Source organism: Papio anubis, chromosome 1, assembly GCF_008728515.1.
Source record: "Papio anubis isolate 15944 chromosome 1, Panubis1.0, whole genome shotgun sequence".
In the NCBI taxonomy this organism is placed as follows: Eukaryota; Metazoa; Chordata; class Mammalia; order Primates; family Cercopithecidae; genus Papio; species Papio anubis.
Genome location: NC_044976.1, coordinates 98,339,968 through 98,367,275, shown reverse-complemented (window position 1 = coordinate 98,367,275; position 27,308 = coordinate 98,339,968). Strand labels below are relative to the sequence as shown.

At 37.7% G+C, this 27,308-nt stretch overlaps 1 protein-coding gene across 1 annotated transcript in view; it reads right to left on the bottom strand.

Annotated features, from left to right (window-relative positions):
- Positions 1–24,653, bottom strand: part of PALMD (palmdelphin) — a 48,300-nt gene extending 23,647 nt beyond the window's left edge. Inside the window, exons 1-3 of the mRNA XM_003892248.3 lie at positions 24,073–24,653; positions 8,316–8,396; positions 3,049–3,173 (exon numbers count right to left, since the gene is read on the bottom strand). Coding sequence (XP_003892297.2) covers positions 3,049–3,173; positions 8,316–8,396; positions 24,073–24,117 — 251 coding nt within the window. The 5' untranslated portion in view covers positions 24,118–24,653. The remainder of the gene's footprint in view (positions 1–3,048; positions 3,174–8,315; positions 8,397–24,072) is intronic.
- Between the last annotated feature and the right edge of the window lie 2,655 nt (positions 24,654–27,308).

The following is a 27,308-nucleotide window of genomic DNA, read 5'->3' as shown; positions in this document are numbered from 1 at the left end:
CGTTATCAGATAAAGCTGCTTTGGCAATGTGGTTTTTATAATGCTGGGCAGTAGGGGAAGTTGCTGAATACAGACAAGGCATCGTTATTTTTTTCTCTTCGTGTGTTGCTTTGGAACATTCTGTTACTTTTATATTTTTAACCAGATAAACATGCCTCTATAGGTCACAAGAAAACAAATTCTTTATTTTTTTTTTGCAAATACATCTTTTCAGGATCATTCCTTAAACAAAGCAGTTTGCTGATTATTAGAGATACTTGTCTGTGTTAGGTGTTTTACTATTTCTAGAGCATTTGCATTTACAGCTCTCCTTTCATTTTTCGGCTGGAGAGCACTGAACTTGGCTTGCTTTGAAATCTAAGTCTACCCTTTACTGACTCTGTGACCTTAATTAAGTCACTTTCTCTCGCTGCGCCTATTTCCTCATCTGTGAAATGGAGGTGTTGGTGCTTTCTTTCTAGGATTGTTGTTTTTAATGACTTAATGTAAGTGCAAGCGCTTTGTAAATTATACAAGTTCCTTTAAAAATGAACCACTACTGTAACTATTACTTACATTTAAGGACTAAACTAATTTGGTGTTCACAAGGAGTATTGATGGATTCATAGCATCATGAAGATCTAAAAGTTGTAGTGAGATGCGAGAAACTGGGTAATGGACAAACATGTAATCAGTAATTTACCAAAGAGAATAGGGGGACATAGAAGGAGATCCTAAGTGTGGTTAGAGCTTTTTGGAGAAAGGAGAGCAAAGGGACAGAACATACTTCAAAGATTTTCTATAAGAGAGATACCTTTCCAGTCCACAGAGGTTGATGTGTGCCATCATTTCACAGGCACTGTGGAGTAGTCAAATGGGTCAGTCCCTGACCTCCCACTTCCTAGTTGTGTGAATTCCTTAACTTCTCTGAAAGAAGTGAAGGTAACAATACCTACCCTCACCGAGTTATGAAGATTAAATAGGACAATATTTGTAAAGTGCCTGGTGTATTCCATGGCTTATTAAATATATATCTCTCTTCATCTCCCTCCTCCTTCTCCTTTTTAATTTTTGGTTAGGAAGGAGCTCTAACTAGACAAGCCACTATCAATACTACTAGGAGCTTATGTGCTTCTCAGAGCATTCAGGCAAGGCCTAAAAGCAATCAGTAGAGTCCTGGTTAATACTAGGATTACTCAGGATGCTGCCCAAGCCTGTTAATGGAGTTTGAGTATATGTGGCCACTTCCATTATCATCAGATGCAGAGAAAGTTGTAAGTGTTCAGTATGTGGAAAGACTCTAAAAGGAGGTTTTGAGGGGAAGCAAGTAGGTGTCTGTGCAGTAGGAAAGGTTTGCAGGGATTAAATTCAGAACTCCTTCAGAGATAATGGTTCTGTGTTGAGGAATGAAGAAAGTAATCACCCACTTATGCTGGGATCTTGGTAAGAAAGTCTTGCCAAGGGATGCCTTGATAAGAATTGAGTTTTCCAAACCATAGAGCTGATTTATTGGGTTATTTTAAAAGTATTTATTATCTACTATTTAGAAATCTTTGAGTAAACAACTGAGGGGTTTATAAATGGAAACATTTTAATTATATAACCTTTTAAGAATTGTTAATTTCAAAAACATCTAGATAAGGATGAGTAGTCAATGCTTTTAGGTATTAAATATACAAGTGCTTACAATTAATCAAGTAAAACGGAAATCATTTGAAGAGAGGAAGTCTTTTTTCACATTGTCAGTTTTAAGCCTAATGAGATCTGTTTGTATAGCGCAGTGAGTATGGACAAAATGTGGTCGTAGCACAGCCACCAAATACTTTTGTGTTTCAGATCTTTTCTATAGTCCTCACTAAAGGCAATGCATTAAAGCAAATGAGGTTTTGAAAGTTGTCTATATTCAAAGATGGGTAGACTTTAATTTGTTGTCATGGTTATAACACAAGAAATTACATCTTTTAAATGTTTTCCCTGTGTGGGTTAGAAAATGATTCTGGCCTTTCCCGTATCTGTTTCTTTTGTGTTTTTTTTGCATGTGATAATACTAATAATCCCATCTTACATTTAAGCTTTCTGGTTTTTTCATGTCCATCACCTTATTTCAAGCCAAGATAATTTTAGAACATTACTTCTTACACCAGCAGTTTCCTGACTGTACTGATCTCACAAATTAAGCAGGAAAGGATGTTGAGAAATGAGGTGAACACCTGTGAGCAAATCATCAAAGAACTAGAAGAGGGAAACTGTGAACAGAGTATTCCTATAGAACCTTCTTTCCAAAATATAATGGTTGTGACTGGGGAGGGCCTGAGAGAAATATGATGGAAGGATAGGGTAAACACACCTGTAGGCTTGTCACCTGTCCTAAGGTGAGAGTAGGGGCTGGGGCTGTGAAGAAGGACTGTTGTTTGCATACCTACCATGCGCCAGGTAGGTGCTGGTAGTTTAGCACACATATTTTTTAAAAGGTAGGCATTGTTACTACCATTCTGCAGGAAATAGGCTCAGAGAGGTATAAGTAAGTCATCAATATGCATTTAAAAAGAAATCTAGTGTTGCTATACTCAGGTGATATTTATAGTCAAATTTCTATTGTGGCCTTCTGGTGTGTTTCCTTAGTCTTTTTTAGAAATTCATATGGAATTTCTAAAGGCTGACCGTGGTGGCTCACACCTGTAATCCAAGTACATTGGGAGGCCGAGGCAGATGCATCACTTTGAGCTCAGGAGTTCTAGACCAATCTGGGCAACATAGTGAAACGCCATCTCCACAAAAATACAAAAATCAGCCGAGAATTGGTGGCGGATGCCTGTAGTCCTAGTTACTCAGGAGGCTGAGGCTGGAGAATCGCTTGAGTCCCAGGAGTGGAGGTTGCAGTGAACCAAGATAGTGCCACTGCACTCCAGCCTGGGTGACAGTGTGAAAGCCTGCCTTAAAAAAAAAAAAAAAAGAAATTCAAATGGAAGATTTTATTATGCCCCTGAAAGTGAGAATGGCATGTCTATGTACAACATGGGACAAAGTCAAAATAAAGGTAGTTGTGGAGTATCTCAGTGAGGGCCATACCTGAGGATACTTTGTTCTAGAACCTGGATCTGGTGCTGGTCTTGTTGATTTTGCTTCTTCATCTCTTCCTGTTCTTTTCCGCTGCTGATTCCATCTAGAAGCCATTTCTCCCTCAAGGCCTTTTTCTGATGTCAGGAAACATAAAGATATCTTCTTATATTGGTCAATAATTTCCAAAATCTCTTACTGCTTTCAAATCTTATGAATTTCAATAGGTGACGCGTTAAAGAGGAATTATTTTCTCTCAGTGACTTGCCTGAATAAATCTGGTATTTTCTATCATTGTAACCTTCTTGACTCTATTCAAAGCCAGTGTTTATGCATCTAAATCCTATTTATACTTCAAGGTTTAGTTTGGGTCCCTCTTTCGACATGAAGATCCCTGGCCCCCATACTCCTGGCAGCCCCATCCTGACCCTCACTTTCTGTCTTCAGAACCATGCCATACTGTATGTTTATCACAGTCATAATGAGACCTCGTAATATGATGTCTTCAGTATCACCTGTTATTGATGGGTATATATCTTGTGTCCTTAACAAAGTCAAAAGCTTCTTGAAGCCATTTTGATACCTCCCCCCGGTGAGAGCATGCAATGACTGCTTTAAAAAAATCTTTAGTGGTATTAATCAGAATGGTGGGCAAAACTGAAGGTCACTGTTGTACCTTAAACATATTCAATGTTATTCTTAGGCTGTGTGGCAGCTGTTTATTGTTTAGCCTACTTAGCCCCCCTTCTTTCTTCTCAGAATCTCCCTGGTTATAGACATTCTTAAGTGCAAAATTTACTGATCTGTCTAAACGTTGGTGAGTTTTTGTCAACTTTAACAACACGCAAAAAATTATGTTTCACCAGATGGAACAAACAAAAACTGCTCTTGAATTTGCATTAGGAAATTAAACTCCTGGACCTGGAGTTTAAAGACCTAAGAAGACCTAAAACAAATGAAAAAGACCTCTAAAGGTTGGATGGGCTTTAATTAGCATGTAGCCTACATCTCAATTAGGAAGTATTAGATATATATGGTCATGTTATTTTCAAGGAGCTCAAGTTTCTCTTTTTCTCCTGGAATAAAAGGGCTCTTATTATGTATCTAATCTGCCCTATAAATTATTTGTTCAGTTATTCATTGTTAATTAATCATTGGGGATTCACTATATTTAAAATCCGTAGGAGAGAATGGAAACTTTATTTTCTGGGACTTCTTTCTCTTATATTGAAATTTAAATGAGAGTAAATATGAATAACTTTGTGTGTGTGTGTGTGTGTGTGTGTGTGTGTTTAAGGATGCTAGAATAAATACCACTGAGATACGAGTATCTCTGAATTAAAAAAACATTTAAAATTAAGTTTAGTTGTGATAGGTAATTACCAAAGGATGGTTATTTTTTACTAAGGCAATGACTTTTAAATCTTTTTCTCTTTTAAAAAAAGCCAATATAACATTATAACTTATAACATTACAAATAAATGTTATATGGAACTATAGTTTGGAAAACAGATGAATTCTGGACCTCTCTAATTGAAGCAGTGAGGGGGCCTGAAAGCTTATGGATACACAGAACATGGTTTGAAAACTACTAGATTGAGTAAATAACTTCACCCCCGATTGTCACATTTATGTTGGCCTTTTCAGAGTCTTAAGCAATTGCATGTGGACGATATATACCATAAGAGTAATTTGTATTACTCCACTCTGTGACCAGAGATTCTTTACCCCAGTGTTATCTTAACCATTGATTATAGCTGTTTAGCTGTTTGCAAAAATGTTTTCCCGCAGACTCAGGAAATAGGATTAACATTGGTTAAGATTCAGCTCCTGGGGTCAAAGATGCTAAGAAACTCTGAATATAGCAGCATTTTAATAATTTACCTTGATTCTAATTTATTTTTATTTAATGGAATTTTAGCTAATGCTTAGGAAAGAAGACAGCAACACCTATAGAGGTAAGTTTTACTCCTTACAAACCACCTATAAGAAAAGTTCCAGTCAATGGCATACATAGCTCTATAACAAACACTCAGATGGGGTGGTCTTCTGAGGCCGAATAATAGAGGGTAGTGAATCATTCTTGTGATGTGATTAGGTTAACTTGGGGCTATATTCTTGGTTCTTAGTCTGGTTAGAAATAATCTTAATTTTGGTCTTATAAAAGTTTGTTCATGCTTCATAAGTTTTCATTTATGCCTGGTGAAGAACTCTTTGAACTTAAATATAAAATATTCAATTTGAATGTGCAATCAAAATGATATATGATGCAATCACATACATACTGTAGTAATCAAAACAGTTATTTTGCTTTTATGTCACAGTTTAGACTTGTGCTTTAGTATATGAGGCTAATGAGTATAATAAAATCTACAATGAAATTCAGAATTGAAAGGCATAGGAACTAAATGAAAATATGTGACATGCAGGTGATAGATCTTTCTGCAGTTTTTATAGGAAAAGGTTTTCCTGAAGCACTTCCATATCTACCCAGAAGTTACAGTAGGGTAGGAATAAATTGGTTTCTCATAGATTGAATTGAATGGACTCACGGAAATCAAAAATTTTTCAGATTGACTGTATTTTGTGTTTCCTGGTAACATGAGACTGTGATCGTATTACTAGGCAAGAAGATCCATACAGGAAGAAAATCTCGGAATGGTTGGAATATTAAGATGTTAAAAGTGTCCCAGAAATTCCCTTGCTAGCACACTCTGAGAATGATCATCAGGTTCAGGAGCTAAAGAATATCAGAGTTATCAGAGTGAGTTACTACAACTGTTTTGAAAAGTGTGCACTCTGATATGGGAGGAACACTTTGTAAATGTTTATGCTTACGTTGTGTAATGTGTGTCGCTAAAGTGTAATGAACTAGTTTGCAATCAGGAAAGTGGAGAGGATAGTCATGAAAACCAGGACAAATGGATGAAGAAAGTAAGAGACAGGCTATAGAGGCTAACAGAGCTTTCTTAACTTGGTGAAATGTTTTTAAAAATACTTTCGCACGTTTTAAACCCCATTTTGGAATGATGCCTCGTTGCTGTTTGGTATAGCCAACTATTTTCTGTAAAACTTGGAAGAATGTGCTCTACTGAAGTAGCCACTCTGTCTTCTCTGTGCCCTGTGCAGTTTATGCCTCCCATAAAGTGTTTATCACAGAATAACTGTTATTGTGAGTTTATGTATCAGTTACTATTTTAAGGATACAGGCCAAATTTCACTTATTTTATATTCTTAGTGTCTAGCTTCATACCCTGTACATAATATGTACTTAATAAATATTTATTGACTAAAGGTCCTATATACATCCATACGAATTCTACTTATCAGTTAAGACTCAACTTGAATCCCATACCTTCAATAGTGCCTTCTTGACTACTCCAGATTAAAGAATACTTATCCTGTAGTTTAAATTAAAACACTGTCATTTATCTTGTTTATTTAATCTTGAATTTCCCAAATTAGGACAGTGTGTCATTTCCCCCAGCTCCCAGCCCTGCTCCATGCCACACACACCCGTTTTGGCCAGTGAACAACTTGGGAAAGTGGATAGCACTTTTGTGCAGAGAAAATTGAAATCTTTTGCTCCAGGTATAAGCATCTCTGAACCAGAGTGCATGATTGGCGAAGGAATATGGACAGGATTTTAGCACCATCATTTCAGGTACCTTTGTGCAGTACACAGTCTGCACAACTGTATATGGCAGTCCAAAACATGATAAATGTTTTGATTGGATTGGTTCAGGAGAGGTCTCCTGTGTTCTGGAGAGCAAACCAATAAGGAAGATCATGTACTACTTTCCAGACTGTTTTTGGCAAGTGCTGAAATGAGGTGCTACTTCAGAAATGGACCTTTCAGTGAGTCAGGCTTTTCATGTGAATCTTACTTTCTAGAATGAACTAAGGGGATATTTAAATCTTCTCATCTACTGTGAGCTCCACTGTTTTGTGGTTACCCATTCTGCAAGGACAGCAATCGCCCATTCTCAAGGATAGCTAGAGAGCTATCATTTTACTCAGAAGCAGGAAGTAGTTCATTGGGAGATCGGGATTGTGTGTATTGTGTGTGTAATTGTGTGTGTGTGTAAATTGTGCATGTGTGTGTCAGACAGAGAGAGGAAAGGAGAGCAAATGACCTCTGGTTTTGGAGTTAGAAATGCCCTATCTAAAAAACTTTCTAGATTTGATTGTTGATTTCATTTGAATTGCACTGGAACAACGTGGCACATTCTTTTTTTTTTTTTTAATTTCATTGATTTCTAGGAGTACACACTACATTTCTTGACAATGTATACTATTCATGTAAATTCAGTGTGACATATTGGAAAGGCAGCAGACTAGCTATGCTTTGAAATTATCCATCAAACATCGGAAATGTCAAGTTGTTTAGAAGCAAAGAAGCAAACAGAATCCAGAGAATGAGGCTAATTGGAATCTTAAATTATGTTTCTTTTCAGAGGCAGGTACTTGTTCCATTAGAAAAATGAAGTCAGTTGCATTCAGCAAGTTTAACTGAACTTTGTAGACCCCGTGAGTGTGCAGCCTTGTATCATTAAGGGGATTCATTAAATCTATTGATAGCAGCCCTGCCAGATAAGTAGTTTCCTGCCTGGGCCTTTTCACAAGGAGCTGCTGTTTGTCATTTGCTTGCATCCTGTCACTAAGCTAAGTAATAAAATGTTGAAACTCAATGTGCTTTAATTACAAAATGACCACACCCAGTGAAAGATGTAAAATCTGATTTTAAACATGGAGAGTTATTTCTGGTTATGATCTCATGGTCTGTCAAAACAAAATAAAACAAAAACCTGAAGCATACTCAAGCAACACTGGACTCATTGCACTGAGCTTTTAGATACAAGCACCCTTGACCAGGCCAGACACTGTTCTGCACCCCCAGGGGAACGACTGGCCTTTCATTGATTTCAAAAGGCACTTCCTAGCTGGATCCACTCCCTAGGGATGTTAAGCAAGACTGTGAGCAGGGCCAAATTCTCAAGGCTGAATTCTGAAGGTTGCTCAAGAAAATTGGGAAACTCAGTAATAAAGAATAAAAGTAATAAAACCATGTTTTCAACTTTGCACATGTTGGCTAGAAGGTAGTACTCTCATATGCAAATATTACTAGCTTGTTGGCCTCCCCTGTGGTTATTACAATGTTAGTCAAACTATCTAGAAATTTTTTTTCTTTCCTGAAGCTTTTTTACTATTGAAATTTGAGTACCAGTAGAATTTTTGAATACAAAAATCATTGAAATGAAATTAAAGCCATAAATTACCTTCAAATGCTGGTGCTTTAGTTTGTCTTCCTCTATTTTCAGACGCTTCTGTGAGATTTCTTCCTGTATTTTTCTTTTATCCTGAAATAAAAAAGTTCCAGTATATTTTATTTTTAAAATTTGCTTAATTACGTTTCCTTGGGGTTGTTGGCACTGTCTGAATGGCTCGTTAGTGATTTTTTTTTGGCATTGGTGCGAAACTGCTTTGGAAACTCCTATTTCAAAGCAAAGGAGAGCAAAGTGAGACATTTGAAGCATTTTCCTGATGGGCAAGCACATGAAAAGGTACCTTTTCAAAGAGGGCTTAAACATCCTTCTTCACTCCCCTTTTCTTTCTTCCCCATTAGTCTAGCAAGATTGACCTACTGAGTGACGTAATCGAAAAAGTGAATTGTAAGGAGACAGTTTTGAAATAGATGTGAGGAAACATCGTGAGAAGAGAGACTGATCCTGGCCCAAGGTTTGAGAAGCTTCTGGGTGAAAGAACTTATGTGGCAAAACTGGTCAACCTATGGATCATTAGAAACACTAGGAAGTTGGAAAGTGGGACTGTTTCCTCCTTGTATAGCCTGCTATGGGAAGATAGAGGAAAATAGTTTAGATAGTGCTTCTTAACACTAAGAAGGCTTTTTAGCTCAGGTAAAACAAAACTCATGAAGATATATTGTATCTTTCACCAAGTTTAAGTGACATTACTTCAGACAACCCAGAAAGCATAACTACTAATACAAAAAGGTTGTACTTTTAAGAAAATATAGCAAATATACTAAGTAGATAGCCTGGGTTTGACTTTTGCCTCCTCCACTTACTATCTCTGTCTCTTGGGACAAAATCCTTAGCTTCTCTGTGCCTCAATGACCTCATCTGTAAAATGAGGATACTGAGAGTACCTACTTCATAAGATGTGAGCATTAAATGAGCTGATATATGTAAAAGTTTCTAGAACAGTGCTCGTCACAGTGCTCTAGAGGTATTTAATAACATTAAATAAATAAATATATAACTTGTTAATCACACAGAAAGCAACACATTAAATCTGACAGTGCTTTCATTAGCTTGAAATGTTTTAGAGATTCTCTGGAATTGTTTGAGACATATGACTAGTCATACAAAAAGGTCTTTATTTCCTCATTTTTGATCAGAGGTGACATTCTCTCCATCTTATTAATATGTGTTGGTTTTAAATCTGCTTTCAAAATTAAAAACTCCCAAAGGATGAAATTTTGTTGCTAATGAAGACATCCAAAAGAAGTAAGCTATAAAGGTAATTTAGAAGAAGGAGATCCAAAAATATTTGGCAGTGTTATTGATATAAGTGCATTATTGATATATAAGTGCATGGCTTCCCTGATGTGACTATTTTGAAGATAAAAACTCTTTTTTGATGTATAATTTCAGGTACATTTGTTGAAGAAAAGCAACATATTGCTCTCCAACTGTATGCTGTGTTTCTCTTTGCATGTCAGGAGAATATATGATTTCATCAGCTTATTATTATTATCAAGATAAGGTCTTATTCTGTTGCCCAGGCTGGAGTGCAGTGATAATCATGGCTCACTGTAGCCTTGATGTCCTGGGCTCAAACAATCCTCCTATCTTAGCCTCCTGAGTAGCTGGGACTACAGCGCGCACTACCATGCCTGGCTAATTTTTTGATGTTTTATTGAGACAGGGTCTCACTATGTGACTCGGGCTATATCAGCTTACTTTCAAAATTTCATAAGTATTTCTTTTGGAAAAAAAATAGCTAGGCAACAGGCATGCATCTTGAGAACCACTTCTTTCTTTGGATGAAATCTGGCCATTAGTAACAAAAACTCTGGAAGCCTCTGTGAGTCAGTTCTTCACTATCTCTAGAGGTTGTTATTGAGCAAATATTAATTATATTTTAAATTCATTGTGCCAAACATTTTGGTAATTATTTTTCAGGCACCATTTTACTTCATACTCATCATAACAAAGAGATACTATGATAATTTCCATTTACAAAGAGGAAATGGAAATTTAGGGGAAATTAACTCATCCAAGTTTCATCTGACAATTATCAGAGCCAGGATTTGAACCCAGGCAGTCTGAAGTCAGCCTCCACACTCCTAGCCAATTCACTGTGCCATTCCCTGGAGTGGAAAGTTAATCAAGCTGGTCACAAATTCTGCCTTTTTCTTCTCCTTCATGAAGTACTGTGGCCAGGAGGCAGCACTGGGACAAGCAGCACTGAGTGTGACCTCTCATGAGCAGGGAGCACATTTTTAGCTCCCTAGAGGCTGGTGCTGCAACTAGCTCTCCATGAAAAGCCCATAGAGAAGAGCATGTTTTGTGTCGTGGACAGGATTGCTGAACTCAGCAATGCCTCCCCACCCCTGCTCATTGCCAGTTTGGGCTGGTTTGCCATTTGTGCTAGTTTCATCTTGGGGTTAGTAATCAGGTAATTGAATCTGTGGGTAGAGGCATGGCATCTGGAGTATTTTGGCAACACCAGGCTTATACAAGAGTTGCTAAGGAATACTAATGTTTTGTCACTCAGAGGTAATATAATGCCTCTCTTATATCAGTCTAGGTATGTAGGAAGGAAATTTCATAATGTTTATAGGCACGATCCTATTTTAAGATAGGTGTACTTTTTCCTCATAAGATATTCATCAGCACAGAGTTATTGTTTCTTTGCCAAATTTCACTGGACTCTGTTAGCATTAATGAAAAATAGTATGACAATAACTTTGTTTCAGTATAGCAGAATAAACTATAAGTCAACCTTAAGATGTTTATCTAGCTCGGTTGCTAGTGTACCAAAAGTTATCATCGTCAGCTAATTTCTTCCCAAATTTTCATGGAGCAAATAAATGTGAAATGCCATCTGCTTCCCCAAATTTCCCCAGCACCTGGAGCACTTCTATAGATAGCTGTCGCAACCTGGCACATCAGACGTTACTGGTTATTAACGTAACCATTATGAATAACATATTGTTGCTTATTTCTCAATGTTCAGCTACCTTGACTTTTTGTTCAATGGGCATTTACCTAGATTTTTAGCCATCTGACAGCCTATTTTAGCAACTGACGCCCACAAATTTCAATCAGGAAAAGGTTATCTCTTAATTATTTTGAAAATTAATTTATTCACCTTGTACAACTATAAAGTTATTGTGACCATCTATTAATATGATCCAATGATATTAACACAATCACATATTTGATAAAAAGTAAGCACAATGCTTAAGAGTATAAGTATTTTAGTTATATTATTGATTAACAATGTGCTAAATTCTAATATGCCTAATCCTGTCAAGAAGGCAGAATTGCCTTCTTGTTTGATTATTGATTTATTCAACACTTAGCTACTTATGTGCAAATGCTATATTCAAGATGACATTAGGAGTTGTGCAGTGTTTAAAAATTATTTGGTAGATGTGAGTTTACATTCTTTTTTTTTTTTTTTTTTTTTTAGACAGCATCTTGCTCTGTCACAGAGGCTGGAGTGCAGTGGCATAATCGTAGCTCACTGAAGTTTCAATTTCCCAGGCTCAAATCATCCTCCTGCCTCAGCCTCTCAAGTAGCTGGGACTATGGGTGCACATCACCACACCTGGCTATATTTTTTATTTTTATTTTTAGGAGACACAAGGTCTTTCTGTGTTGCCCAGGTTGGTTTCAAACTCCTGAGTTCAAGTGATCCTCCCACCTTGGCTAAAGAAAGTAATTTGTGCAACTAACTATAGTCTAAGAAATAAAGTTATTACATGTAATAGTTTTTCTTTCTGTCTTTACTTTTTTTTTTTTTTTTTTTTTTGAGACAGAGTCTTGCACCATCATTTAGTCTGGAGTGCTAGATTGTAGTGGCACAATCTTAACTCACTGCAACCTCTGCCTCCTGGTCTCAAGTGATTCTCGTGCCTGAGCCTCCCGAGTAGATGAGATTACAGGCATGCCCAACCACGCCCGGGTCATTTTTGTATTTTTAGTAGAGATAATGGAGTTTTGCCATGTTGGCCAGGCTGGTCTTGAAATCCTGACCTCAAGTGATCCGCTTGCCTTGGCCTCCCAAAGTGTTGGGATTACAGGCGCGAGCCACTGCGCCAGCCAACATATAATAACTTTAGTAGTAACACATGTTATCACTAAGGCACTAGTAAGGATGCAGGTTGAGGGGAGACAGGGAGAGGTTGTTCCTAGCTGATGTCATTAAGAGAAACTTTGGAGTAGCATCTGAGTGGAATATTTTGGGTGGTTACAGTGGGGCTGGGGAGTAGGGAGAAAGGGCATTCAAGTCAAGGGCTTGATGTGAGCAACAGCCTGGAACCAGCACACTGGGACATTATTTAAAACAACAAGTCTGGAATCTAAGTTACCATATAAGGAGTAGCAGGAAATTAAGGACAACCAGATGAGGATAGATTCTCAGTAGCGAATACTGAATGGCATGACAAAGGGTTTAGAATTTATTTACATATTGAGATAAGGAGCAATAAAAAGTTTTCAGGGGAAGAAGAATCATAGAGTTAAAAGCATGTTTTAAGAAGTTGAATATGGCCTCATTGTATAGTAGCTGTGGAAGGGAGAGAACACAAAGAGGAGAATCAGTTAGGCCACTGCACAACTCATACATAAGGCCATGAGAGCGTGAATGAGAAGGAGCAGAGGTTATGGATGTCAGAGTTAATAAGGAGTTAGATTTGTCAGGACTTGGCAACTGATGACATCTCATTGAGGAAAAGGAAAGTGTCAAATGGAATGTAAGGCTCTTATGCTTAGGAAACTGACGGGAGAGCAGAATGACAGATAGAAATAGGAGTATCAGGAGAAGGAAGATTTTGGGAAAAAAGATGATGGATTCACTAAGTTTGAGGTGACCTTGGGCCAAATAGGTGGAATTATCTGCTAGGCAGTTGGAATGTTGGATGGAGAGAGATGAAGAATCAGAGCTAGAGATAAAGATGTGGGAGTTTTGAAAGGGATAGATGAGAGCAATGGGAGACATTTTTTATGAAAAGAAAAGGAGGCTAAGGAGAGCCTCCATGAAGCACCTACCTTTAATGGGTATCGGAGAAGGGGAACCCATGTGGAAGTTTATTTTGGGTCAGTCTGATATTATTTATAATAGGACTTGGTGAATTTGGCTGCATAACTGAAAGGAGCAATGAACGAACACATGTTATTTCAAACAAACAGATTGTGGGGAGCACAAAGGGCAACCACTGAGTCATGATATTGTAAGTTGTGAGAGATCTACTAATCCTACAGCCCAAATGCTTCGTTTTACATGTAAGAGTTTGAAACCTTAAGAGGTTAAGTGGCTTGCTTAGAAAGGTATTTAGTAGCAGGGCCAAGACTTGTAAGAAGATCTTAATTCTCAGTCCTGGGCTCTTTTTACTTCTCACTATCTCTACAAAAGGAAAGCATGGTTGTGGGCATTTAGGCAAGGATAAAAGTAAAGAAAAATAGAAGCCATCATACTACTTGACTAGAAAGAGGGTATAGGTAGTTTTTCTAAACCATCTGAAACAATTGGAAGAGGCAAGTTAGAGCAATGACTGAAGAATTAAAATAGTTGAATGTTTTCAGGTTCATTTTGCTAGAAGCTGATAATCTTACAACTTCATGATTAGCTTTGCTGATATTTTCATTGCCTAGGGTCCGAAAAGAACACTAGTAGAAACCTCTTATTTGAATGTAATTACTACCAACAGTGCAGAGTTGGTGGTGTACAAGTAATAGTAACTTGGAAAAAAAGAGATGTGCTAACGATATTCTTAGGAAAGAATCCAGGGCATAATTAGAAGTTTACCAGATTTCAGTAAAAGTATGTTTTAACGATTCTTGAGAAACATTCTTAAAAAAATTATTGAAAATGGAGCAAAAATTTCAAGAGGGAACACAGATCATAAGGCATGAGCAATTTACGAATGGAAACATGGACACACAATTAAAAATGATGTCGGGTAAGAGGAAAAGAGAGCTACTATTTAAAAAAATAAAACCAAATCATTTACTATCACTGAGAGTTTCCCAATAAGTTCACACAACCAAGAATAAAGATAAGACGGTGACACTTATTTATAATAGTGTAAATAAGGTAAAAATTCAGGGTGCCGTGAAGATGTGAAACATGAAAACACCGAGGGCACAAAAAGTGCATGTGTGTGTGTGCGTGTGTGTGTGCGCATGTGTGTTATGCTAAGAACAAAAAGATAAAGGCAACAAGATGACTGCTGAGATACATAGCATAATATTAAAATGACAGAGGTAAAATACTATTCCGTTTCTACTTTACTTTCATATTTTTGATTAAGGAGAATAATCTTGATCCTCAAAAGGGTAGAACAAAAATGTATAAAGGGAAATCAAAGCTGAAGAGGAAATACAGCATTAAAGACAGAGCTGCTCTAGTCTTCAGTCTCTGATGGGTTTCATTTCAGTGGGTAGAAAAATTTATAGACATGACAGAAAAATATTGTTAAGTAACCTCCTTGGAATCTTGGATGAAGTGAAAAGATACCAGAAGACTGAAAGTGGCAAATGACCCAATTTTTTGAAGAGGCAAAGAGGTGAATAATGAATATTTAAAGACTGGTGAAATTATGGATTAATCCCTAGCAAAGTTGTAGAGTGAACTGCATCTAGACAAGGAATGTGGTATTTAGACAAGGAATAAGTCTAGGTGGTAGCAGTTGATAACTAAAAACAAAGCATTTAAAACACACTATTTTTTATTGCTTAATTATTTCAAGATCTGCAGATAACAAAGGTTTAAGCTGGTTTTAATAATTAACATTTATTAATTTTTTAATGTTTTTAATATTATTTATCATCTAAGACTCAATAATTATTCATCCATAATTCAGCTGAATTTATTTTGATTCATCATAGATGCTGAGTAATTGTTTTTCTAAATTTTTAACTATGTATCTGAAGTTTTATCAAATAATTATTTCCTGTTGACTTAGGATGAAACTTTTATTACTTACTAATTTTTTAAAGTGTACATTAGGGTCTGGTTGCAGGTTATCGGTATAGTTTTCCAACTATTGATTCTGGTACCAATACTGCATAGTTTAGATCATTTACCAATTAGATACATTCAAGTTTTCCTTTATTGCTCTTATCAAAAATGTATTGATTAATAGCCACAGTTTATTTTTCTAGTTGGACTTTGGAATCGTTTTGTTAAATTCCAAGAGAAACAAAATTGAAAACCCAACTAATTCCTTATTTATCCACATTCCCCACCAAATCAGAGAAATCAACCAACCAACCAACCAACCAACCAACCAACCAACCAACCAAGCAAAAATCTACACGCCTTGATGAAATTTAAAGTTACTCTTAATGGTCACTATCCAGAGATAATCAGAGATTGATAATGTTATATAAGATTTATATCTGCATAGTTTATTACAGTTCATATAAAATTGGGATTATTTTTACATGTTTAGTAATATAAATTGGCCACACCAGCAATGGATGAGAATACCTCCTTAGAGATATTGATTGAAACTGTATTAAACTTAAAATAAATTTGGAAGTATATGATAACTTTTCTGTTTTAAAACTGCACTTTCAGGAATAATATGTGTCTCTGGTCACATATAGTATGTCACTTGGTAAAGTTTTGTTAAATACTGCCCATTTCCTTAGTAGGTATAAAAATGCAAACATTTCTTCATGTAAATCTGGCATACTTCCTTACTAGTATTATTTTTAAATTTTAACATTGCAAAATGTTGTAGCTATTAAGGATGGAAAATTTTCACATTATATTTTCTGATTAATTTTTGTTTTACAGAAAACTACTGCTTTTTATATATTCATTGTGTATCTGGATTCTTTACTGAACTTTCAAGTCAATTCTTATTCTTAACCTTAGAGACACTGAAGATGAAAACTAGAGAGTTCATTAACTTTCTCAAGTCACGTGATTGATCGAGTGGTGGAACTTGTGTCAAACCTGATTTTCTACAATTCCAGGGGTGATGCTTTTTTATCTTTTTATTTTTATTATTTGCTTTCTTCCTTATTGCTTTCCAAATATATCAATAGAAATACAATTCCCCAAATAAGGGACATTAGAACAGCAAGGGGCTTTATACTCGTCAGAGTTCTGATCAACTCTTAGCACCAACTTCTAACAGTTACACTGACAATTTGGAGACTGTCTGGAATGAGTCTGTGAAGAATGACTGAAATCCAGAAAACAAAGCTGTATAGCTTCAGTGGCAGGAGTCATGATAATTGGGTGGAAGTTAAAGGCAACCAGATTCTGGTACATTATGTCAGAACTCTTAACCCAGAGAGTTGTTCTCAAATGGAAAAGGGTGTTTTAAGGGGTGTTGATCCACCTGATATCGAAGTGCTCAAGGAGAAGCTCAAGGTGAGCTTGAGCATGGTGTTAACAGAGTGAGTACATGGATAAAGAAGTTTCTACATTTTCTTCTGTTCCAATGATTATGCCTGCATCTAGCTTTGAAATATCCTACTTCTTAAGTTAGCCATGGGAATTGGGCATGGTTATCACTACTATTTATGGGGTGAATTAAAAGCACAAATTTTCTAAACCCCATTTATCAAATAATTGTAGTCTTCTTTCCCAACCTTACAACACATTCTAACAGACCTCTAAACAGAATCCAGTGTGTGTTTTACTTATTTATTCCTTTGTCTACCCTATCTTGTTTGTTCTAACAAATAGCGACAAAACAAAACAAAACCAGGATAAAGAGCAAACACAAAACAAACCCCTGAATAATCAAGGGGTGATGGTAAACTTGGCCAGGTCTTCAGTGAAGAAAAATCTGTCAGTAGGCCAGACAATCATTAGCTTTCACCCTTTCTCAGCTTGATTGTATTTGTTCATTCATTCATTCACCCACTCAGGACGGTTTTTTTTGTTTTGTTTTGTTTTGGTGCTCCAGCTAGTGTTGAGCTCTTTGTTGAGGGAACTGTGAAAGATGCAAGGATGTCTTTGTCTTGAGAATTCCTGGCTGGAGGGAAGAAGCTACGTAAAGAAGTGGGATGGGGAGGAAGGCAGAGGCAAAAAGGGCCTGAACTATTAGGTGTTCTGAAAAATCACTTTGATTCTGTTCCAACCCTCTTAAAACAATAACAAATGCTTCTGAAATGACACCACAATCTCTTCTTGCCCACTTCTATTCCTTGCAAACTGGGGAAAGTGGGAGGAAACTGCAGAGGTGGAGAACTGCTTCAGGTTAGAAAATGTGGTTAAGCAAAGCAGAACCTCCATAGTTTCTTCTCTTGACTCCACTTCAAACTGTATTCACAAGCGTGAACAACAGAAATCTGAGGAAGTTCTTTTCCTTTTTTTCTTTTCTTTTTTCTTTCCTTTCCTTTTCTCTTTTCCGTCTTTTCCCTTCCCTTCCCCTTCCCCTTCCCTTCCCTTTCCTTTCCTGATGGAGTCTCACTCTGTTACCGAGGCTGGCGTGCAGTGACGCAATCATGGCTCACCGCAACCTCTGCCTCCCAGGTTCAAGTGATTCTCGTGCCTCAGCCTCCCGAGTAGCTGGGATTACAGGCATGGACCACCATGCCCAGCTAATTTTTGTATTTTTGGTAGAGACTGGGTTTCAGCGTGTTGGCCAGGCTGGTTTTATACTCCTGGCCTTAAGTGATCTGCCTGCCTCAACCTCCCAAAGTGCTGGGATTATAGACATGAGCCACCGTGCCCAGCCAGAAATCTGAGGAAGTCCTGAACAGGGGTCAGGGGTGTGATTTTGATGTTTATAAAAATTTATCATGATGGTCAGAGAATCCGATAAGCAGAGGAATGGATTCAAGTTCCAACATTTGACTAATTCCTTAGCTTTTCTTGGCCTTGGCTTTCTACTATAAAACGGGAATGATAACATATGCTTTTGAAAATACTCATAGGACTAATTAGACAAATGAGATAAAATGGATGTGAAAGTTTTATTTTTCATAGCCTAAATGCTATGTAAGAATAGGCATTGTTATTATTGTTAGAAATCTCACAATTCTTTTTCTTAGGAGATGTCTATTTTATTCCACAGTTGTTAGCATATTTAATTAATAATAGCTGTTGTAGCCCACTTTGCTATGTTACATCATCCTGTGTCAATCACTGATACATTTAATAGGTTGAAAACTTGATGCTTAGGACAGAAGAATCTAGTTTTAAGTTCCATTCAGAACTTCTGAGGATAACCTAGCTGTGTGTCTTAAGTGGCTTGACTGAATCCTCTCAGTCCCTGGGATTTTATGTAAAAACTATAATTACAGATCTCACTCAGACTGCTTTGATGATGTTTTAGGAAAATGTGCATGCCACAGGGTTCTGGGTAAGGGAACTTCTTAAGCAGTAAATGTTCATGGAGTCTCTTCCCAAAATGACATTACTATCATTTAAATAAATTAAAATATTCTTATTTCATTTTAAGAGAGGGTAGGTAGTTGGAGACTGTAGATTAAAAAGTGGAAGTCCTATTGCAGTTTTAGCATTGAACTATGTTACATTTGTTTATACTCTGGTTAGTCTTAGATGCTTATTCTCTAATTTGTTTTAATCATAGTTTTCTAAAGAAGCAGCTTTTCCTTTCAACCATCCAGTAATGTTCAGAAAGTTCATGGGGATCTTTGTCAGTAGAGGATTTAGCAAAGTAGCATTATCATTCTGTTGCACAGTGGAAAAACCTTCCCTAGTTATCAAAAAGCAGTTTCCTTAATGAGCTATCAAAATTATTATACCTCATCACACGGTCTCCTTTATGGGTGGGCTATTATGTTTGGCAAAGAAGTGTGGCATACCACATTTGTTTGAAGAAACCTTTCTGTCTCTGGAAGAAACATGTAATCTTGGTACAGCACTGTGGAAAATTGTGCTGAGGTTACATTGTTGACTATTGTGGCATGGGACTTTTTTATTTAGAAGATTGCTACATCTTCATGTACCATCTTCATGTGAATTTCTTTGGAAGCTCATGACAAATTAGAAGTTGTTCCTCTAACTATGTCTTCATCATGAGATATGTTGGTTAACAATGGGGCATTATACATTCTTTGGCCACTGGTACTTTAAGAATTCCTTAGAACTCTAAATAATACAATGATCCAAACACATGTTAAGGTATGCCTTTGTTAAAGACCCAGGCTAGTTTACACTTGTTTTTACTCTCTCACTGATTCAGATAGAGCGAATAAGGAAAAATATATATGGCCAGTCTGGAATACAGAAGCAGGGCTGACTTCTTGGGTTTGTGACCTGTGAAGTCACCCAGGGCATCATGCTCAGAAGGGCCTAGCACTTAGATCAAAGCTCTGTTGTCACCGCCTTGAAATTTTGAATACCTTTTGAACAAGGGCCACCACATTCCATTGTGTTTTTGGCCCCACAAATCACACGGCAGGTCTTGCTTTGGGCCACTGTCTTATTGACTGTTAGATGATCCCAGATATTGACAAAAAGGGAACAAGATGAGGTAGAGTGCTCGGAGACACTTGTAACAGGGAACATGTGCTAAAGAAGTAACTAGAACCCATCTGTGTTCATGTTATTGTTTTAATATTGGTCTCTGTACTGTGGAGATTTCTGTTTTATGTAAAGAACTCCATGCCTCTTAAATTCCTATATTTACAAATCAAGAAAAACTTATTTGGGTATTTGGGAGTGGAAAGCAGTAGGGAGTGGATCTGGGGAAATGTGAGAGGTTTTTTTTTTTTTTTTTTCATCATGAGTGGCTTTGGCCAGCAAAATCTGGCTCTGCTGCTTAAATTCCAGTGTCAGGACTTTATATGGCTCCTTTCCAAATGGAGGCAGTCCTAAGCAGGTGCTTGTACTTGTGATTATTTTTATTGTCCAACTTTTGACAGAACTCACCCCTTCACGTCTAGGCTCAAACGTCACCCTCTTTGTGAAGCCCATCCTGACCACTCTATTTAAACTTACAACGCACTCCCATCCCCACTCCTCACACTCCAGATTCCCCTTATTTCACCTCTTTTCATTCAAATGCACAAGGTGTGGTGCATAGTAGGTGCCTAATAACCATTAATTGAATAGAGGCATGAGAGACTGTGTTGATAACACACATTCCTTACAATTAAAGGCAAGCCTGGATGAGAATAAAATGTCTGCTTTCTTCTTACTCTCTTTTCCTCAGTGGAGTCTGTTCTCTGAAAGTGGATTCTGGTTCTTTTTTTTTTGAGACGGAGAGTCTCGCTGGGCTGTGTCACCCAGGGCTATGCTGCAGCAGCCGACCTCAGCTCACTGCAAGCCCGGCCCCAGGTTCACTGTATTCTCCTGCCTCAGCCTCTGAGTAGCTGGGCCTAACTTCCTCTGAGTTCATCCCTTCAAATAGAACTGAGTCTCTGGTCACAAGACAGTCTAAGATCTAATTTTCCAGTTTGAGCATATTCATATTTGTAATGGTATTTTCCAATGTCACTGTAGGCATGGGGGTAAGAAAATGTATTAGCTGTGGAGGAGATGTCAAGAGTATACGGAATGTCACTCATTCTAAGGGAATCTTTGTGTTTTTGAGGAGAGATTCCCTGGGCCTTTTCATTGTTCTTCAGTGTGGCCCACGTTCACTTTCAGACAGGAACTCTGCAGGGATAACTCTGTTAGTGGTACATTCAGTCCTTCATCTCATGCTTCTCGAGAATGCTGGAGTCATTGGTATCCTCAGTTCCAGTATTGTTAAAGGTGAATTTCAAATTACTAGTCTATTTCAAAATACTATTGAGTTCCAGTTAACTCTCCTTTTGTAGAAAGATCAACTATTTTTTAAAATGTGTACTGACTTGAAAAGGGCCTCAAGAGACATTTTAAAGATCAACATAATATTTAATTAACTTTAAGCAGTCCTGTTTTAAAATTATAGTTGAAAACTGAACTTCTAGGCAAAGGGGTACTTTGACCATTAATTTGGTAAGGGAAGAGTTGGTGCATGGATAAAGTAATAAGGAAGAACATGAAAGCAATTGTGTAAAATAGAATCTATGTTTGGTACACCCAAACTGAAGTACCTACCCTTGAACAATTGTTTCTACATACTATCATAATTTTGCTCTTATTCTCTTTAAATCTTTGAGAAGACGTCTGACTAATCAAAAATTCAATTTACTGATCTGATATGAGAAATGAATGGCTTCACGATAGTTATTTAGTTTTCAATTTGAGAACCTAAGTATCTCATTTCAACTACTTAATGTGTTTAATCTTTTTTTTTTTTTTTTTTTTTTTTAAGAAAAAGAAAAAGATGGGCACTTGGATCTTGGTTCTGTCAAATTCTAGGTATATTTTTTCAATTTATTTTTTCAATTCTCTTTTCAATTTATTTTTTCAATTCTTTGCAGTGAACATAATGACTTTTTAGGCACTTGAAACCAGATAGAATAAATACAACTGTGAAGATTATTTTATTTTATAGCCAGTCATTGGAGAAACAAATTTTAATGTAAAAATGAAATAAATCCTATAGTGTAAAAGTTTTTTTCTTTTTTTTCTTCCAAAGTGAGGTCTATGTGTTGGTATGTCTGGGTGCATTTTTCTGATTTCATTCTTGAAGAATATAAAAAATTATTTCCAGTGTAGGTAAACAGGAGGAAAAAGCTAAAATGCAAAGATTCTCACTGAGTTTTAGTCTAGATTGGAGATTCTGAGGCTTAAGTACTTCCAAAAATGAAATAATTCTTGCAAACTCTCTGCATACTCTGTGATTTTGTTTTCCTAGAGGGGAAGAGACTAGCTGAGGTGGCTTCCTGGGCAAGGCAAGGGTGAGGGCGAGGAAAGCTGGCATGTCCCAGGGCGTCCAAGAGGGAGGAGACTGGATGTGCTGTTTCCATGGACACACCACTGCTCCACTTTTCCTCTAGGTGGTGACAAATGTGACTGGATTTAGCCTGGTGAGGTGTAGGCTGGTTTATGAGAAATTTGTTCCCATAAAGTTTTTCCAGTTTTTTCCCTACAACCTTTATACAAGTAGATTACTTCCAAGCTAGAATTACTTTGTGATCTTACGTTGGAGATTTGTTTAATCCTTTCTAATGGGATATATTTAGGCTGATGGAATAATCCAAATATTTTTTTAATCATCAAAAAAGCATACATCTGTATATTCAGGAACCTACTTACTCTCTTGATGGCTTTTAAGGCATTATGACGATTTTCTGTTTCTATTTGCAATTGGAACCTTCAGTGACTAAGATTCCTAGCCTTAGAAATAACTGTATACAGCCATATCTTTGGAAATGTGTGGTTTTGGTAAGAGTTATAAGGTGCACTGGAGGGAAAAAGGGCTCGAGCAAGGGTGTGCCCCAACTGAAAGAGGAAAATTCAGAACAAGGGTCTACTTGTCTATTTCAATTACCTAATTAGGAGATATAAGCATTAGAAATAGTGGAGCTTGTGACCACACAACTCACGCAGTCTAATAAAGTAACCTTTAGACAACAGCTGTAATGTAACAGGCCCGTGCCAAAAACAACAGAGCAGAGCCGAGTTCCTGTCCCTTAAAGCAGGACAGCTGAGATGGTGTCTCAGTGTAACAACAAAAAAGAACAAAACAAAACAAACAACAATCCCGATCAAGGTTTTCTGAAGAGAGGAAAATGTAATAATTAGAAGCTAGACATTTAGCAAAGCATTGTTTTAAGGATAAGTAGCAACCTTATCAATAGACTTCTGGCGTCTTACTACTGGCTAAGAAGACATTTCAATTTACTGAATGTTTCTGGGTGAAACTGAGAGATTGTATCAATTTAGTAAAAAATCTAAATTAGGATTAGCGTAATTAGCTATACAATGAAAATTTTAAGAACAACAACAACAAATCCCTGATCTAGCATCAGTTTTTAAAAAGTACTAATTTTTTCCCTATACCTAATGTCAGTGGCAGAAAACGCTGAGAAACTGGGATATTGCTTTATAAAGATCTTTTATTTCTTAAAACAATTGCATCAAAAGTTGTAGCTAATGATAAATGATTGTGACACAGATTTTCAAGTTACTGCCAAACACAGGGCTTTATAAAATTAAAAAGAAAGCTGGATCATTTAAGAAAAGTAATTTATTTCTTGCTTTGACTTTTTCCCGGAACAAACATAAAAAATGTACGATTTTCCTTCTCGGTATTAACAAAATATTTTCCAAATCCACTGCATGCACTGCATTCCTTTATCAGGATCTTATTCAGTTTGTGACTCTGCTGGAAACTGATATCTTAGAATTAATCTGATGCATGCTTTTACCTACTTTTCTCTTGTTTAATGCTTAAATTACGTATACTAACATTCATTTTAATTATCTTAGGTTTTCTGGAACATGCTATCACACTACAAATACAAAGTTTCAGGTCATTTTTAAAATTTCTTTTTCTCTCTTTTAAAAAAATGCTAACTTTTTGATACATTCATAGCTTAAAAAAGTTTCCAAGTTGGGGATCTGTGTTTTGATCTAAGACCAGTCAAATGAACATTTAAGGAAAAACTGCATTTCTAAGGTACACAGAGTGTGAAAGATAGTTAATCAGACTGCCTTAACAGCTTTTGATTGTTGTTTAAAACGCAGGCACAGCCTTTTTGAAAATCAAGAACATTTGCCCTGTACTCAGGTTCTGAAGCCCCAGAGTTACAGAGGGTCATAAGGGTTAAGAGAGAAACAGAGACGCGTCCATGAAGGCTGACAGTTCTGTTTTTCCACTTACAAGGGCTCAGCGACAGGGGCAGCCGGCCACGGTCTGCCTTCCTCTAAGCAACTACCTTCATGAGTTATAACTGTACGCAGACTTACTGTGATGGCCTGGAGTCTTCCCTTCACCAGCTCAGCTTCTTCCATTCTAGAAGTCAAGGACAGTCAGACGGGGAAGCAAGTCCAAAGCTACCATAAATCAAGGAGCCTCCTGGGGGAGAGGAGCGGGGGTGACAGAAGAGAAGCAGGGAGAAATCCGCTCTTTGCACCAGTGGAGAAATGGAGAAATTCCCGACTTGTCAGGAGCGTCTCTGAGCAGATGCACAGATCAGGCCAGACAGACACATGTAATGAGGGTGTGCTGGGGAGGCAGACGCTGAGGCTGCTGGCATGAGTTGACTGACAAGTTTGAACGGCAGCGGCACAAGCCCTTTTCCTTCAGGAGCTGCCAGCTCTTTGTTGTAATGTGCACAGTTAGCAAGGCACATTTTCTTATTAACTGTTCCTTACCCAATTCATTATTTTCCAGGAGTGGCACAGACAGCCAACACACTGAGTGTTTAATCAGCCTCTGCTCTAGCAACACACAGCCATCCCCGGATGTGTGGGTCTGTGTGTGTTTGTACCAAGCTCGTTTACCTGCTCTCTACCTCTAGAGAGAGAGCCTTACCTTGGCTGAGGCAGAAGTGCCAAGTCACTTGTTTGCCTTTCTTCCACTGATTGGCTTTGATAATAATACAACAATCTATAGCTACTTTAAACTTCATGTAGCGGTGAATTTACGTTGGTTTGTTCTCCCCCTTCTACACCCCACCCCCGACCCACCTGCTCAGCAATTTGTTGCAAACTTTGGAATCTTTAGGTCATGGAGAACTCAAAGGTGTTAATGTGACTATATTGAGAAGTTGGCCCACCAAGGTATTTAGTGTGGCTTAAACACCAAGTGCCACCTTTTGTTATTGCTTGACTTGGATTTCTGTGGAATGCAGTTCTTTCTTGGACGTTGTTCAGAAATGACACTCTTGGCTTTCAGGAAGGTGCCCATTTTGACCTCACCAGTTACGCAAGAGAAAGGAGTGAGCCTTTGAAAATGTGATGAGACATTCTGGAACTGCCTGGAGCCCTGGACTGTGTGGATATTCCCCTCTTTAGAAAAAGGCAGGCAAGCCCAATGGGACTCCTAGGTCAAAGCAGAGGCTGGGAAGCTGTACAATTGGCTCTGTCTGTTTTCTTTTCCCTACAGGTTCTTTGATTAAATTTTGTTGAAGTAAATCCTAATTACCAACTACCTTATTATTATGTGTTTGAATGCTATTAAGCACTTTCATATCGACATTCAGTTGAAGAGGTGAAAAGGACAACCCAAACATTGAACATATTTCCTTTGTAGTTTTGATATTAGTAATAATAATAGCTAATATCTGTTGCATTCTCTCTATAGGCAAATGCATTCTTGCAAAGTGCTGAGGGATAAGTGCTATAATCCCCGCTTTAAAAATGAGGGAACAGGCTCAGAGAGGTAATTTGCCATATAGCTAGTAAGTAGCAAAGCCAGGACTGGAACTCCAGCTGCCTGACTTTATAAGTGGCATTCATCAAGGACTGCCCAAGGACACAGGGCAAGGAGAGGCACAGGCTGAAGGTTAAGTCAGTCTTTATGAGAAGGGGTTGGGCCCCCAGCCTCCTCCTCCATCTAGCTCCTAGAACACTACAGCTGGGTGTAACAGCCTAAGGCAGAATGGTGTGGGAAGGTCCTCTGGAGAAATTTATTGGCCCTACTGAGGTTTCCCCATATTATCGGCTGGAGTTCCCCAACCACAGAGCCCTCATCCCAAGTCAGTCACTATAAGGTGAAACCCATGTTTTAAGAGTCTGAAATTATACTTGAGAGTAGTTTGTCTTTGCTCATACATCCTCAGAAGGGACACTTAGGGAGACCAGAGAATAGGAGGATTGTTTGGATGTAGGCCAAGTTTGTTTACTGTTGGATGCATATTTACGCGTTAAAAAAAAAAAAAAAATCAAACCTTCAAAACTTTTGATTTTGTTTATTTGTAGATCCTGGCTGAAATTAAAGACAAGAAAGCAGTAATGATAAATATCTCAGTCAGAATTGCATATTTGGTGCCCAGAACAAATGGGCAGTCATCCAATTATTAGTCTGAATCTTTTCCTAAAAACAATTTACCTCTCAAATCTCATTTCTGCTAGAGGAAAACCCAAGATTTTGCTACTGTAGGGGAGGACAAGATTTAAAAAAAGAGGATCAGGGAATTTAAGAGGGAGCAGAGTTGCAACAACTGATTGGCATCTTCATGTGGGTGGTAGGCAGAAAAGGCTGGAGCTGGGAAAATCTGGGGGACCTGAGTGGAATCCTGGAGCCAGAGCTCTGATGGCCTTGACAATCTCCCTTGGTCTGCACTACAGATTAGGCTGTTTCCACTCAACTGTCCCTCCCTCTCTCTTTCACCTGCCTCTTAGACATGTCCAGCTCCAGCCTTTTCTGCCGATCCTCCCATGTTCTCTGATACAGTCATTTCTCCTCATAAAATTCTGTACATTTAACCCATCTTGGCATTTGTTTCTCATAGGATCCAGAATAACATCATAACTTCCACATCTACTATATTTTGTTTACTTAATCTTTTATTGTCTACCAGAATGTAAGTTCCAGGAGAGGAGAAAGTTTGTTCATCCATGTATCCCAAACCCCTAACACAGTGCCTGACACATCAGAGGTTCTCAATAAATATATGCAGAATGAATAACAAATGCTTAAAAAATTAACAATTATTAGTATTGTCGACTAAACGAATGAATAAACACGTGGTGAGACCCATCAGTTGTCAGCAACCAGAGTGGTCCAGTGTCTCTCAGGAATTTTAGCATTCTTGCCATGCTCAGTCACTGTCTGGGAGTAACCCCTGGGAAGCATAGCCTTGAAGCAACCATAGGAATGCGTTTCAGAGTAAAGGTTTGATTTTTTTTTTTTTTAAATTGACCCAAAGTGGGACTCTTGGGTCAATTATGCTCCTGTAGTTCAATGTCTGAGAGGCACATTCTCATCAGCCACAGTGATAAATCTATGGAAAGAAAATAGAGCAGGGAGGAGAATAAAGATGGCTAAGGTAGGGAATGTTGCAATTTAGAATTGGCTCATTAAGGTAGCCTCAGTGAGAAGGCAACATTTGAGCAAGGTCTTGAAGAAGAAATGGGAGTTAGTGATGAGGATACTTATGGGAAGAGCATATCAGGAAGGGCCTGTGCAAATGTCCTGTGGTGGGCCATACCTGCCATGTTTTAGGAACAAGGCTAGTGTGGTTAGAGAGCTGGGACTA